Source organism: Girardinichthys multiradiatus, chromosome 15, assembly GCF_021462225.1.
Source record: "Girardinichthys multiradiatus isolate DD_20200921_A chromosome 15, DD_fGirMul_XY1, whole genome shotgun sequence".
NCBI classification, from domain to species: domain Eukaryota; kingdom Metazoa; phylum Chordata; class Actinopteri; order Cyprinodontiformes; family Goodeidae; genus Girardinichthys; species Girardinichthys multiradiatus.
Window position 1 is genome coordinate 27,152,596 of NC_061808.1, and position 14,915 is coordinate 27,167,510.

Below are 14,915 nucleotides of genomic sequence, written 5' to 3' on the forward strand. Positions count from 1 at the left end.
TGAAGCTACAATATTCATAGTCATGAAAATAAAGAAAACTCTTTGAATGAGAAGGTGTGTCCAAACGTTTGGTCTGTACTGTATGTCACACTCTTTTATTTTTATAGAATTTTTAAATCTCAGTTTACTCTTTTCCCTCTAAAATATGCACAACTTTATGGTGGTCTATCACATAAAATCCCAATAAAATACATTGAGGTCTGTGGTTGTAATGTGGGAAGATGTCAAAGAGCTCATTTGGTGAGAAAACTTCTTAAATGCGTACCATGAAGAATAACATTCCTGATGGCAGGTAGTGTGCAGCTGATGCTATTTTCACATAATGAGGAGTGACATTGAATGTGTTTTTGAGCAGAAATGTTTTGAAACCATACAAGGCTGCGGAAATGGATGGCCAGCAGTTTATTTGGATGTCCTGGAAGCTCAGAAACAGGTTTTAAAACCCTTTAGACTATAACTATTTAATAATAATATTATGCAATTTCCGAAAGTTAAGTATTGTTTTTATAGACTAAGCCTTGTTAAAATAGTCCCAATCCTTATATAGCAATTTGATTGGAGTTCGTGTTCAGACATTTATATTAATGCAGTAATCTTTGTTCATGCAGGTTTCAACAGTCAAGTATGACTTTGTCAGTGCTTGCATGTGTATGTGTGGAAGCAGGGTATCAATTCTCAGGGATCTACATGAACTCTGAGATGATAAGGTCACACACTCGCTGACAACCCCACCACCTGTTGCTACACACACAAATACACTCATATCCACACTTTCCCACCCACATCAACATTCACAACACCCTCTCTCGTGTGAGTAGTAACTTCTGCATACTTTAAGGTATTAGCTTACATGACCACTGCACAATAAAGATGATATGGATATTTTTTCCTTTTCCTATCTGCGCTTGTCTGTGTTAGTGTTCCATTTTCTGTTCCTCAGGCAAAAGTACAAATATTTTCAAGTACAAATTGATTTGTGTTAATCAAACCATATGTAGTTATTTGAATGAAAAAGGCTGGTTACATACAAGCATCTTTATAATAACAGATAGAATTTTATTTTGCTCGAAAAAGATCACAGAATGTGTCAATGTCCTTGGACTGTCATACTGTGATTTCAAAGAAAAGCATTTGGGTCAAGTTTAGGGTAGACTGCCATGCACCTGACCCAGTCTGAAGAGGAAAAGCAGGTGTATTGTTTTCTTTTTTTTTTAAGTGCGAAGGCTCATGAAGCCTTTTATAAACACATCTGCCCTTCCATCCATCATCCTAGTTACATACACATGGAGGTGCTTCGTCCGGGTCTCTCAGGGAAAGCTGTGCATTCAAAGAGCGTCTGTCAAACCAGATCCAGAGTAAGCAAATTAGTTTGTCATGGGTCTCTTTACTACAGTTTAGTCCAAAACAGGGAGATCTCAAATGGTTTCCCATCGGCATGATGTCATCACGTTAACATTTGACAGGCCCAGATGTATAAGAAAAAGCGTTTGTATGTGTTTTAGTCCAAGTGGGGAAAGGCTTTGTCTGTAGTGCATATCGATACAAACACAGACATGTAATAATTAGTGTTTAGCAGTTCTACCCAAAAGAGATAGGATCATAAAGGCAATATAATAAGCTGTATTAGTATCATTAAGCCTTTTAAACAGTGGTTGCTGCAAAAAAAAAAAAAAAAAAAAGATGAGATGAGATATAAAGAAATGCAGGAACAAATATTGTAAATGCAGTTATCATTCTTGTTTCGCAAGTTGTACAAACCCGAGGGGGTTCAGCACCACATCAAGAAGTTTGCACACTATGAACAGGTTTTACAAGATCAACTAGATGAGATGCAACTGTAGCCCCTTTCAGATCCCATCATGCAAAAACCATAGAACAATGACCCCCTCTTTATTGGTCATAGTGATTTCATGTCTGGTTCAGAGATTTGTTTGTGGCAGATAAACTGTTAACCCCCATCTCAATCTGCTGGCACTTTTAAGTACTTTCTTGAAAGTGACTGTTATAAGAGGTCTACAGTTAATGTGTTGGGGCTTCCTGTCAGGAAATTGAAGTGCTTGCTTTGATTCTCTGGACTTGTCCAGTTTTAGCCCAATCCATATGTAGTTCAGTTCAGGTCCGTGCCTTACAAACTCCTTCTTTATGTTTGTTTCCTCAGTAACCAATACAGCTGTACAAGTAACTTACAGGAACCACGCTCAAGAGATAGGAAACATTCCCCAAATAAAACTTTGAGAAGTTCATATTTTTATTTGATCTGTCCCTCTTCTCTGCCTGTCCAAAGGTCAGGTACATGGATATTCAATGCATAGAATGCTCTGAACCAAATGACGTATGCATCAATACCAGGGTGTAGCCAGGTTTTCCTCAAAAGCCAGGGTTAAATTCATCCCATATGGGCAGTGACCTGTGACACAACACCTCCTGGTTGGCTACCTGCCACTCCTAAAGTCCGGGTGTCAAACAGGAAGCCCTGCTGTCCTCCACTAAGCATGCCGAGGCTGTCTGTTAAAGTGCCGCTGGGAGATGAGCCATGAAAGGGACTCTGATGACTGGCAGTGGCCATCTTATCAGGGCTGGCAGCAAGACGTGGTGATGGGGGGAATGTATAGCCATACAGGCTATAGGGTGGTGTGTGAAGGCGCAGCCCAGCGTAACCTTGTGGGGTAGGGTTGGATAGATAACCGAGCTGAGCTGCAGGAAGAGCAAGGGAGCGGAATCCTTCACCTTCATAACCAGACGGACCTCTAGGAGGGGGGAATGGCTCAGGGTGGTTGCTGTAGCAGTGGAGGGGGTGTGTGGGCCTACTACAGCTGTAGTCTGGTGGGCTGAGAGGGCAAACCTGGAAAGGCGATGAGCATGGGGATGTGGAGAGCAGATGAGACGATGTTCCAACTCCTCCATGAGGTCCTGGGATCCCTAAAAAGGAACCAAAGACCAATTATATTTCAGGTTTTTTAGCAAAGAGTCAATTCATGGGCATAATGGGGCAAATAACCATTTAGAGTCAAATTACCCTTATTCCTATGTACTAACCACTCAATGATAATTTACAGTGCCTTGCAAAAGTATGCCCTTCATGCCCTTGTGAGGGCTTTAACTGCAATTATAGTTGAAAGTCTTGGGGAATGTTTCTATCAGACTCACACATTGAAAGATGAAGAGTTTTGTTCACTATTCTTTGCAAATAGCTCAAGCTCAGTCAGACTGGATGGAGAGCATCTGTGTACAGCAATTTTCAAGTTTTTTTGCATATTGTCAGTTGGATTTAGGTCTGGACTTTGACTGTTCCATACCAACACGTGAATATGTTTTGATTCAAGCTTTTCACGGCCTTGATCAGACTTCCTCCAACCCTGTCCCTAGATAGGAAAAGCATCCCCAGAGCATGATGCTGCCACCACCATTTTTCATTTGGCCTTCTTGCAGCTCAATGCTACAAACCTAAATTCACCAAACATTTCTATTTTCAGGAGATAATGATTGAACAGTGCTTTGTTAGATGTTTAAACCTTCCGTATTTGTTTATAACCTAACCCTGCTTTAAATGTCTACACGACTTTCTCCCTGACCTGTCTGCTGTGTTCCTTGATTTTCATCAGCTTTTTTTTTTCATTAATGTTCTCTAATAAACCTCTGAGGTCTTCACATAAAAGCTTCACTTGTACTGGGATTAAACTACACAAATGTAGACTTCACTGATTAGTGAACTCCTAAAGCCAATTGGTCAGGCTGTTTATTGAGAGGTATCTGAGTAAGGGGAGCTGAATACAAATGCGGACCAGACAGTGCACTAGTTTGATGCAACAATATCTTGATGTTTGTGATTAAACTGGAACATTTAAGGGCAGTGACTTCGTATATAAACCCGTTAGTCTCCATAATGACTAACTTAATAACTAACTTAGACTTTAATTATTACTGTGGAGCATAATGTTCATCACCGTTACCTTGCTTGGCCATCCCAGGGATGTCCTCGAATGTGAGTGTTCTCAGGGATGGACGCCAGAATGCATAGGACTCCACCAAAGCCTCTAAACCCATCCTGTAACACAAATAAACACACTCTTTAACTGAAACACATCAGAGCTTGTTTCTGCACTTTCTCTAGTCCTTATGCTAAACGTCTGTAGGTCATACTACATGCCAACCACCTGGCAGCCATCTTAGTCACTTGCGGGACCGCCCTTGGCATCTCCATGGAGATGATAGGTAATGAGGAACATAAACGCCACATTGCGATTGGCTGCTGCCTGTTGGGTGCTTGGAGATAATTGCTTTCACGCGGCTTTTACTGGTGAATCAAGACGAAGGAGCAGGAAGCCGCAGCAGCGATTTATGAGGTGGGACTCTCCTTCCCCCCTCAATTTGAGACTCCCTCCCTTCTCTATGTGGGGCAGAGGGTTGCTGTGGTGGTGTAATGCGAGTGCTCTGTTACCGCTCGTTAGCATGAGGATAAAAGTCCACCGCCCCCCAACCCCATACGGGGTTGTAGCCTCGGTGATAATTTAGACAAGCTGCCTGGAGTGGTTCTGTGTACTCCAAAGCAGCCTATCAGAGCCGAAGTTTATTTAGCAAACTTCTTAAGTCTTCCTGTAATATTTAAGGGGAAGGTTTTTTTTTTAACCTTCCTGAGTTCAACTTTTATAGGGTCAGCCACCAAGGTCTCTGGGTTATCCAGCTCGCTGTTCTCTACCTTCCACCCTCTCCAATTTGCAGTCTCACACATTGCCTCTCCTTTTCCTTCTCCTCCTCTCTCCCCTCCTCTCTAATGATTTCTCCGAGGCCTCCAGGGAGTGGCTGTTTGGAGACTGCTGGAGTTTTACTGCTTTGTTTTTTTAATGCAGTGTTTATATGTGTTTAGAAAATGTGTTTATACAGATTTTCCTCAGGACACTCTGCAGTTTCATTATTTTGCGTTGAGGTCGACTGGAATCTGACGCTCCATTAGGTTTTGCAGCCAAAAGTTTTTTTACCGCTGGAAACATGTATGTATTTTTATGAAAGAAATGGTCAAAATTGCTTTTTCCCTTGCACATCTGAATAACAAGTTAGCTAGCCCTTTCAAAGTGTGATACTTCATTTTTGCTGTTACTGAGGTCGAATCTCTTGCAAGCCCACTGAACCTTTTTTGTTTTAAATTAAACAAACAAAGATATGCAAAGCTATTCTTTCCATGAAATCAGAATGAAAAAGGAGCAACAAAAAGCCAAAAAAGCCAGAACAGAATGCAGTCATGCACACTAAATAGTGTGCAAATCTCTGAGGTTAAAATAAACTCACCGATTTCGGCCAGAGTCTCTGAAGCCTTTGGCAAATGGGTTTCTGTCAATTTTCAGCCTTGTAATCTGCAAAACAAAACAGGACTGAAAATCTGTCCACAAAAATATAAACTGTGTGATAAAAGATTTAAAAAAATAATAATAATAATTTCTAAATCTGTAATCATTTAGTCAGCTCTGAAAATAAATACATTTACTTTATGCTTTCAAGGGAATTTTTCTGTCAGAAAAGTACTTTTTTTTATATAGTTATGGAGCTGCGTGAAGCTGCTCAGACAGTGGGTGGTGTTCATGGTCCAACTCTGTGACCCGCATCAGAAGGGACTTTTATAGGCGTCGCCACCACGTTCTGACTTCAGCCGTTGTGCACTCGGAGCTGACTGACTTCGGCTCACCTTCACACATTAAAGCTTTACATTCCCCGCTTAAAAGCACAAACAAGCCAGAAACTTTGTCTGTGCTGGACAGTATAGAAACCCATACACCATTCTGAACAACCAGTCCAGTAACACTAAATATAACTAGTTATACTCTCAGAAAAACAATGATCCATGTGTCTCACATGCATTTCTTTTAAGAAATCGCCCGAAAGGCATTTATCTTTAAATGTTTCGATCTAGGATTAAAACAGCTCAACTTTTACATCATACCGTTCCTACTTTTTAAATTCAATATAAGATGCCTGAGAGACTAGAGTATTCGCCAGCTTTATGGAGCATAGAGTAAGCCAGCACTGCCCCTCCCACACCTGTTGCTGCATATTGCCAGTGCAATTGCAAGTCTAGGTGTTTGGAAACATATCTGGTTATGAAAAACATAGAGTGGTAAAGTGTGCCAAACATCACTCCATTAAAGCTAAAGGAGTTTTAAAACTACAGCTGGCAAGCTATGAGCGGCATGTCTGTTAATAGTTTGTATGTTTTAAAGAGAAATTAACATGTGTAAAAGTTTCCTCACGCTTAGTGAACAGATTGCAGTGGGCTTTTAGAAAAGTTAATGAGTCTTCAGAATGGTGGAAGACTAATGGCCAGTAAGACAGGACCCATGTTAGCTGGTTTTAGCTTTATACAACAACTCAAACTGCAAATATTAAGCTAATATTAACCTTCCACACTTTTACTGTTCCTGCTTTCTCAGCCCCAACAACATTTTTGTTGCTATGCTAAAGTTACTTTGATTAAGGTTAATTGATTGTATCAATTAACTATGACTCCTCAGTCTTCTCTAAGTCCAGCAAGAGGCAAACAATCTACTGTCGTTTTGCTTAAGGCTGTTATTTGTGCAAAGGCATCAAAGATGGTACATTTCCATGCTCTTCCAGGTATCCTTGCTGTTTGGAAATTATCCCAGTGGACTCACAACCAGCTGATAAGCCAGACAGATAAAGCCTGGAACCAACATGTCCTTAGAGCAGTAACACAGAAGCTGTGAAGGTTTAGACGTTCAGTATCTGCAAACATAGCGTGGCAGATATTCAAACATTTTTAAAATTAAATAAAACAGGAGGTCTGTCTGACTAGCTGTTAGCCTTCCACCGCTCTGAGAGTTTATTCACTTTTCTATATGGTCATGGTAACATAACATTAACATCTGTCTGCTTTTGGTAAACTATAATACAGTAACAGAATATCACTTAAAAAATCTGAACCTTTAAGCAGCCGACAGCAGGCTAACTACCAGAGCAGGCAGCTCGGCTAATCATCATTAGCTAATATCTTTAAGCTAATATCTGCTTGTTATAGTTGTGGTAATCTATAAAAAGTAGAAAGTCAAAGAGGTATAAAATGTTGTATACCAAACATGTTTACCTGAAGCACAACTAATTTTAGTGGGTGTTTATTTCATATTTTTGTTTGAGTCTCTCTATCAAAATAACGGTAAATAAATGTTAGAGATAACATTATTATAAGATGAGTTATCAATATGTTTATTTGAGCAGTAGTCAAAATAATGGTTGTCATACAATGAGAATCTCTTAATATATTATTACAAGTTTCTAACATCAGCAATATGTGCTTTTACCTTATCGACTGTGTTTGACACTAACATCTAGCTGTGTTGGATTTGATCTATGCGTAGATATGGAGTTCATCCGTTCTACCTGTTGATTCTGATATGCTGTGACAGTGGTGAAAACAGTCTCAGGGAAGGAGAAGGTGCGAGCGCCCTCCCCGATAGGGATGGCTCTCACTGGAGATAACTCCTCTCCAAACTCCTTGTGGATGACATGGACCCGTGGCTGGTACTTGTGCATGGAGTGCAAAATGATCTGAGCAAAGAGGGAGAAAAGGAATTCACACACCAAGAATTTTACTTTGCTGAAAGCAATAAAACATGAGATAAGTTTAAATACATGGACAGAATTATAAGGAGCTTGAAGAATAATTGTTGTTTTCTTTAACAAACAAACACTCTCCAGCTACATTTAGGGATATTGCAGACTGCAGGATTAAAAGGTCCATGTTAAATTGTGGGTCACTAAAAGGGCTAAAATCCAAGAATATTTGAAAAATATCAAAGACACATACATGTCCCTGGTCATCCAGCTCGTTATTGGTCAGTTTGAGTTTGTCAAAGCTGACAACTTGACGCATCCAAGTTTCTCCTGAAGCGGGAGAGTCTGGGTGGATGTATACTCTAGGAGGAACAGGGGAGTCAGCGTTCCCTGCTACCATCCACTTGGAGCTGTGATACACATACCTTCAAAGTTCAAACACATTAACACACATTTTAATCACAAGGTCTATTTCCAGTATTTTTTTCCATCATATGTTACCAAATACACATGTATATTAAAAATTAAACGACTAACGACTTAACATTCATCACAAGATTTCATCAAATATCAAATTTTTGAAAGCATGTATTTTAAAGTTTGTAACTGCCTTTGCAGCAGTTTTATAATATCCATTTTAAATCAATCTCTTTAAAAACAAAAATTAATAAGGGAACGCTGCAAAGTCAACAACTAGATGCAATAGGCTGGGCTTCCTTGAACAAATGTGATTCCATGTAGATGCACCAGAGGATATCCACAGGATATCTTTATACTTTTGTCCCTGAAACTGCACAACTCCTATATGACTGCAGACACAACAGACTGTCACTATTGTCATGTTTTGTACAGTGATGCTAACTTAAAATAGGACATTTACTTACCACAGTGTCTTTCCTATTTAATTTTAATTTAATACCCCTTTTTTTCACTTATTTTAACTGATTTTTAACAGGTTTTCCTGTTCTGTTATTATTTGTATCTAATTCATACGTTTTGACGTTTCAGGTGTACATTTAAACAACGACTGTAACCACATAATTTCCTTCTGGGATTAATAAAGTATTTTGATACAAACTTATATTATTAACTGTAATAATTGGAAAATAAACGACTGGACTAAATTGATTGCATTGAGATGAAACAACCTGGCATTTGCTGCTTAAAAACAAAATAAAACTGAATTAAACTAAACACAAATGAATGATGCATAACGATAAACATTCGCTGTTAAAAAACTAAAAAAAAAAAAAAAAAAACTAACTAATTTGCACACTGCATCCTGGACTCCCAATAATAATAATATTAAAAAATACACAATAATAAGAAAATTTCCATGAACTACTAAATACGTCTGCATATCTTCGGCACCATACCAGACTCGGTTGGTAACATGTCTTCCAAAACTTCACTCATCACTCCAGCACGAAGCTAAAAGTGTATTCACACATAAACGGCTTGTGAAAGTCTGGAATGCCAGGCCCTGTAACACGCAAAGTCTTGGCTGCGCTGGCTCCGCTTCTTAGGGACTTTTGTTGGTTTGACCCTCCGGGTTAGAGAGGTGAGGCGTCCAAAAGGCCCTCTTTCCAAACGGGACGGCAAAACCGCCGTGACAAAACCCCGCTGCCAAGCGCCATTTGCCAGAGAGAGAGAAATAGAGAGAGAGAGTGCTGGACGTGTTTTACAAGAAGGATAAATTAGAAACTATTATGTCCTACAGCTCCAATTACCATGTCAGATTAAAGGCTGCATTATGGGATCACACGGGTTGCTGTTGCATGCAAGGCCAAGAGTTGCATCGGTTATTACCTGTATCGCTTGTTGTCCACCGGGATTATATCCATGGCAATGTAATACTGTTGATGGGGGTCCAAACCCGTAATCTTCACACGCATGGCGGGGAACATCCGCCTGGGAGAAAAAGCCAAACATTTTCAGCCTCGACATGTTCAGATAACAGCTCTCTTCCTATAATAATAATAATAATAATAATAATAATATGTTGCATTAATGTTTTGATTGGTGTAACTTGTCGTCTTTGTGTTGTTAGTGGTGTCCATGTCACTCTTGACAACAATATTTTTACTATCAATTAACTTTTAGCTGAAAAATAAAACAAAAATAAGACTAAAACATAATATGAAATTGTATCAATGATACAACAGATTTGTTTTTAATTTTATGTTTGCTGTTAAAATTAACTGCTGTTTGGATAAATATTTATGTGATTATTACATATTTTAAAGTTTTTCGCCATTGCTCAATGCTGCATCTTTTTTACATTTTACTTATCTGCTCTGATGTTAATTAGGCCAACAGATGCAGTTGTTTCTGTTCAGAATTAATTTACTTGCCTCAGTTCTTTCCTACAAGATCTCTGTTCTTACCGTCCAGCCTTGGTGATGATCATCTCCGTGCCGATCTCGTGGAACCGCTTCCACAGGTCCGATCCCTGCAGCTCCACGCGGGTCTCCTCTCCGCTCCCGGCCCCGGGCCCCGCGCACGCTGCGGCTGCGGGCTGCGGGCTCTCCAGTAGGGCGTCCACGCTCTCCGCTGCACCAGAAGGAGGGCAAGATTTTACACGATTTGGTTGGTTAACATCACGCAACCAAACTCAGGCATTATGCACTTACAAGATTACAGTAAAAAGCAAACGACTTTCCGGCCGGAAAGGGTTATTATCTGCCATCCTTATAAGTTATCTTTTCGTAAATACAGACGTTGCAGAATTGCAGCGACAGGATGCAGAAACATTCACAAAATTACAAAAGGTAATCTAAATAGTTGTTACTGTGGTATTATACTGTTAGAAACGGATACTCTCAAACCTTTTATAATATAATATAATATAATATAATATAATATAATATAATATAATATGCCGTCAATCTGCCACGGTAAGGGATAACAAATGCATATTACTTTTAATGTATGTCATTCTGATATATTTTAAGGGCGTCCTTACTGTGTTTATCCCTGGTATTATCTGAAAGTGAGAATCATTTATAAGTAATGCAAACTGAATGCATGGAGTTTAGTAATTGGTTTAATAAGGAGATAAAAAACTCTGCCAAGCCCATTTTGCTCAGATCCCCCCCGTTTTTCAGCCGGTTTCTGTTTTCTGCAGGTCTCCTTTCTATTGCATTGTCCGGTCTCTACTAATTGGCCTGTTTATGATAACTGCATATCCCACAAACCATCTCACATTAGTCACCCTCACAGGACTTCTATTTACAGTGATCACATCATCATATTGTTGAGTTTGACAAATGTTGCATAGTAAACTTTCTGCTTTGTTTTCTAATGTATTTTCTACGGTATATAATGAACATGGTTCTTCTTAAAATATAGCGACACAGTAATACATCTCCACGGCCTTTGGTTAAATAATAATTTTAGACATTTATTATTATTAGTATTATTATTATTAGTCGCTTACGTGATCCGTCGCTTATACATTCAGTCTCGCTGCCCAGGTCGCTGCTGCACGCTCTGCCGCCTCTCAGCGCCGGACTCCCGGTTAAATCTGAAACATCATTCCCACCCTCGTAGCCGCCGGGAGACACCGCAGCATCCTCTCCGCTCGTCCGGCGTCGTTTTTCCGCACCGATCAACGCCTCCACCGAGAAGGCGTGCGCCTTGACGCTGAGCGCACACGGAGTTCTCCGCTTCTCTGCCATTCCTCTCCGTCTCGTGGGCACCAGGGTGAGGCACGGACCGCGTGGCGAGTTTGCAGGGAATGAGAAAAGTTAAAACTCACACACGGTCAGAAGGGGACATCTACACAGGCTGTCCCCGGCTTTCGGTGAAGGACAGTTATCCGTCCTGGTACCGAGAAACAGAGAGGAACCAAAGCTGTGACAGCGTCTCGGTTATCCGTATAGGTGCAGTGCTGACTTTTTGGAAAGTGTCAACAACCGAGCTTAGAGGAGCTCCAGAGAGAGGGAGCTGTCAATCCCAACATTACGTCAACCAATCACGAGTGATCTCGGGCCCCCGGAACTTTCCTCCTGTTCCGCCCGCTGTGGGGGCCGCTCGTGCCGCCTTTTGTGGTCAAAGCGGGGCCGGTGAATGAATCATGTCCTCGGGCCGAGGAGAGCTGCAGGACCGTCCCTCTGGGGGCATTGCGCGCATTTTCACACTGTGACCCGACATGCTTTGCATATCTGGCCAATATTACCTCCAGCACGGTGTTCACTCGCGAATGGCACCCACCTCAGAAATATGAGCGTTTCTTGCAATCCAAACAAGTGGAATCGATTTGTACATATTGTCCTTCTACACTCTAATAAATGTGAACGGTTACACAAGTGCCACATCTTCAGTTATAATAAGCAGAAAAACTATTTAAGACTTTTATTCTCAGCTGGCTGAAGCATTTCCTCAGTGTTAGAAAATTACATTGAGGTTGTTAAATAAGCGCCAGCGCTTGTTAATAGAATATAAGAGTTAGAGGATGAAAGTATGCATTATCTCTGCCTAACAAACCGCAGTGTTACTAAGCAAGTACTCAATGTAAAGATAAATACAAAGTAGCCTAACATATCAGCTATAATGACCCAATGCAGGATAAAGGTTTTTCTGTAACCGTGTCCATAAATATAGGCGTTTCATATTATTATTATTATTATTATGGTTATTATTATTATTATCTGTGATAGACTAGCGATGTACCACGCCCCTCGCCCAATGACCGCCACAGAAAGGCTCCAGCCCTCCCGCGACTCCGCAATAAGCGGTTTCAGATAATGAAATGAAATAAAATAAAATAATAATACACAAAATGACAAAACGAAATATATCTGTCAAGAAAAGCATGAGGTTGAACAAAACAAAAAAGATCTCAGGTTTCAGTTGGGGTAACTTTCTATGCACTATGAAAAAAATGATGTTAGAAGGTTTTAACTGTTAGCCGTATCAATTATTTAAATAAATCAACCATATCAGTTTGTAAATGTGATGGTCAGTAATTTTTAAATTCGAACAAGTCCTCCCCAAGTATTTAGATCAGTTTAGTTGAAGATGTTGATTTAGTCACTCTCACTCTTGGTGTCCAGCAGACAACAATTAGGCTAATATGTTTAAATGGGTTGAATGAATATCTTAACTTAGAAAAGATTAGGAACTGCCAACAGACTTGTGGTCGAGAAAGTTTCTCTCTTTCAGCAAGAGTTTGTGTTTGAACCCAGCTGTTTAGCTTTTTATGTTTTATTCTCTAGAATTAAGAAATGACATTACATTTTTGGGAATTTAACTAATTTGTTTGGTCATTTTGGCAGTTAGACTTACCTAATGACTACTTAGAACTATTGATTAAACTTTACCGAAATATAGTGTTACAGAAAATATAGTAGTGAAATTCTAACAACTTGCATCATTGCGACTTAAAAATGTGATAAACACACTTAGAAGTTTCACTCCAATAGCCACACAATCAACTGAATTAAAGGGCACCATCGTGTAATAGGAAAACCTTTGTGTGTTTTTAAATAATATCAAATTAGAATAAAATATTTAATCAGGCTAAGGTCAAACCGATTGAACCTAAATGCATTTTCCTTGAGGTCCTGGTTTTTTTTTCTTTTTAAAGGCCCTTTTTAACGAGCGTCTTGCGGTGTGCGTGAAAGCTGTGGGATATGAAGAAAATAAAGTGATCGCGAGGACTGCCCCGCGTGGGCGCGGTGCACATGCGTGCATCTCTAGATGAGAACCGGTGCAGATTCGACCACAGAGCAGCTCGATCTCTCTCTGAGGTCGCTGATCAACCTGTTCACTTGTTACACCCTACAGGTTATTGACTTAGAAAAATGGCGGAGTTTAACAATACGAAATATGATTTACATCAGGATTATATTATTTTTCTTTCCAATATGTTGGGTTCGGTATGCTAAAATCACCGTAAAACAGTTCCCTGCCGAGTTCTTACTTAAATAAATAACACGTCCTCTATGTTTGTTGGCATGAATTAAAGCTAAACGGGTGGGAGGTCAAGGAGAGGCTTCGTGCACATAATCCCCTTTCCGTCCCGTGGTTGTTTGAAAAATATCCAGCAGCTGTTTGTAATTCCGTTAGATTGCATTGCTTTAAAGAGTTGTTTAAAATTTAGTTAGTTCGATTCCAAATGTATTTGCTTACACCGCGACAGACTCTGTGAAGTGAAATGTATGGAATCTGTGCAGAAACGTTAAAAGGTTAATATCCAGCAAGTTCAGAAACAAATAATATAGATACTGTTCCTGCTGGTTTTAAACGAAATGTTCCTTTTATTAAACCCTAACACACTAAGAAAACAAATTGTGTTAGAATTTAAAGTAAAACGTGAGTGTATCAATTTCGATCCATTTTATTTATAGTAGATTTTAATCCGTATTTGTTAATAGAAAAACTAAATTCACCAGCCAGTTGAAAACGGTTAGACAAGTTAAATATTAATTCAAATTGAAAATAACGTGAATTCCATCCAATTCTGATACTTTTACTGAAAATAAAAAATGTTACGTATTCCAACAAATTAGTTAGGTTCAAACTATTCTTTTTCATGTTGACTAAATTTTGGAATCAACAGGCAACGTTTGTCATTTATTTTTATTGATCAAATGGAAGTACAAAACATCTGTACAACCACCAGTTCACATGCTCACAGTTCATTGGGAAACATTGCATTGGGGTTAAGGAAGCCAGCTTGCTAGCAACTTTGACTTTAGCTTTGGCGCTGATGCTAAGCTAGCTCAAGCTGGATACAAACTTAAACTCTTACCCCAAAACACAGAAGCGTTTTCAAGTCTTTGTTTTTGTGTGACTTTCATTAATTTCATATATCAAATCATTAAAAAAAGCATATATCTCCAACTATTCTCTGTTGGGCACCACACACAATAAATGTGAATAACAATTAGCTTGTTTCAGCCACTTCTACAAATAAACTAACCAAACTAACTTGTTTCAAAAATAGGAAGGTTAACATTGTTAGACTCTAAACATTATTGGACATTACATTATATAGGCTGCTTAACCAAAATTTAATCAATTATATTGACCTATATTTTATATCCTCCAAGAGCATTTTTTACAGTGTAGGCCAATGCTTACTTGGTGGATTCTTGGTTTGTTTATTTAGCAACGGTTTAATTAACGACGTTTGAGGCATTCCAACAAATGTAAAACGTATGTAATAATTTGCAAAGATTATGTGAAGAAGTTTTTAGCATTTTCGAGGAGAAACTTGGAAACTTGGAGAAACCTAAAACAAAACAAACAAAAATAATAATAAATAAAATCTCGTAAGGAAATAGACCAGGAAGCCACAAAGGAGTTTTCAATGTTTCTTTTAAAACATATTAAATAAAAAGCATCTTATT

At 39.2% G+C, this 14,915-nt stretch overlaps 1 protein-coding gene across 1 annotated transcript; it reads right to left on the reverse strand.

Moving 5' to 3' along the window:
• Positions 1-1,035: 1,035 nt before the first annotated feature.
• On the reverse strand, positions 1,036-11,495 carry tbx18 (T-box transcription factor 18). Its single transcript, XM_047387298.1, has 8 exons — positions 10,997-11,495; positions 9,945-10,110; positions 9,367-9,468; positions 7,811-7,982; positions 7,384-7,551; positions 5,284-5,348; positions 3,951-4,045; positions 1,036-2,919 (listed from the first exon to the last, which is right to left on the reverse strand). The coding sequence occupies exons 1-8, from the start codon at positions 11,235-11,237 to the stop codon at positions 2,387-2,389; spliced, it is 1,542 nt and encodes a 513-aa protein (XP_047243254.1). The 5' UTR covers positions 11,238-11,495; the 3' UTR covers positions 1,036-2,386.
• Between the last annotated feature and the right edge of the window lie 3,420 nt (positions 11,496-14,915).

Coding starts and splice junctions, on each gene's coding strand:
- tbx18 (XM_047387298.1), bottom strand. CDS start 11,237: ATGGCAGAGAAGCGGAGAACTCCGTGTGCGCTCAGCGTCAAGGCGCAC. Junction 10,111..10,996: donor ATGTATAAGCGACGGATCAC/GTAAGCGACTAA, acceptor CTTCTGGTGCAG/CGGAGAGCGTGGACGCCCTA. Junction 7,983..9,366: donor GTGGACAACAAGCGATACAG/GTAATAACCGAT, acceptor TGAACTTTGAAG/GTATGTGTATCACAGCTCCA.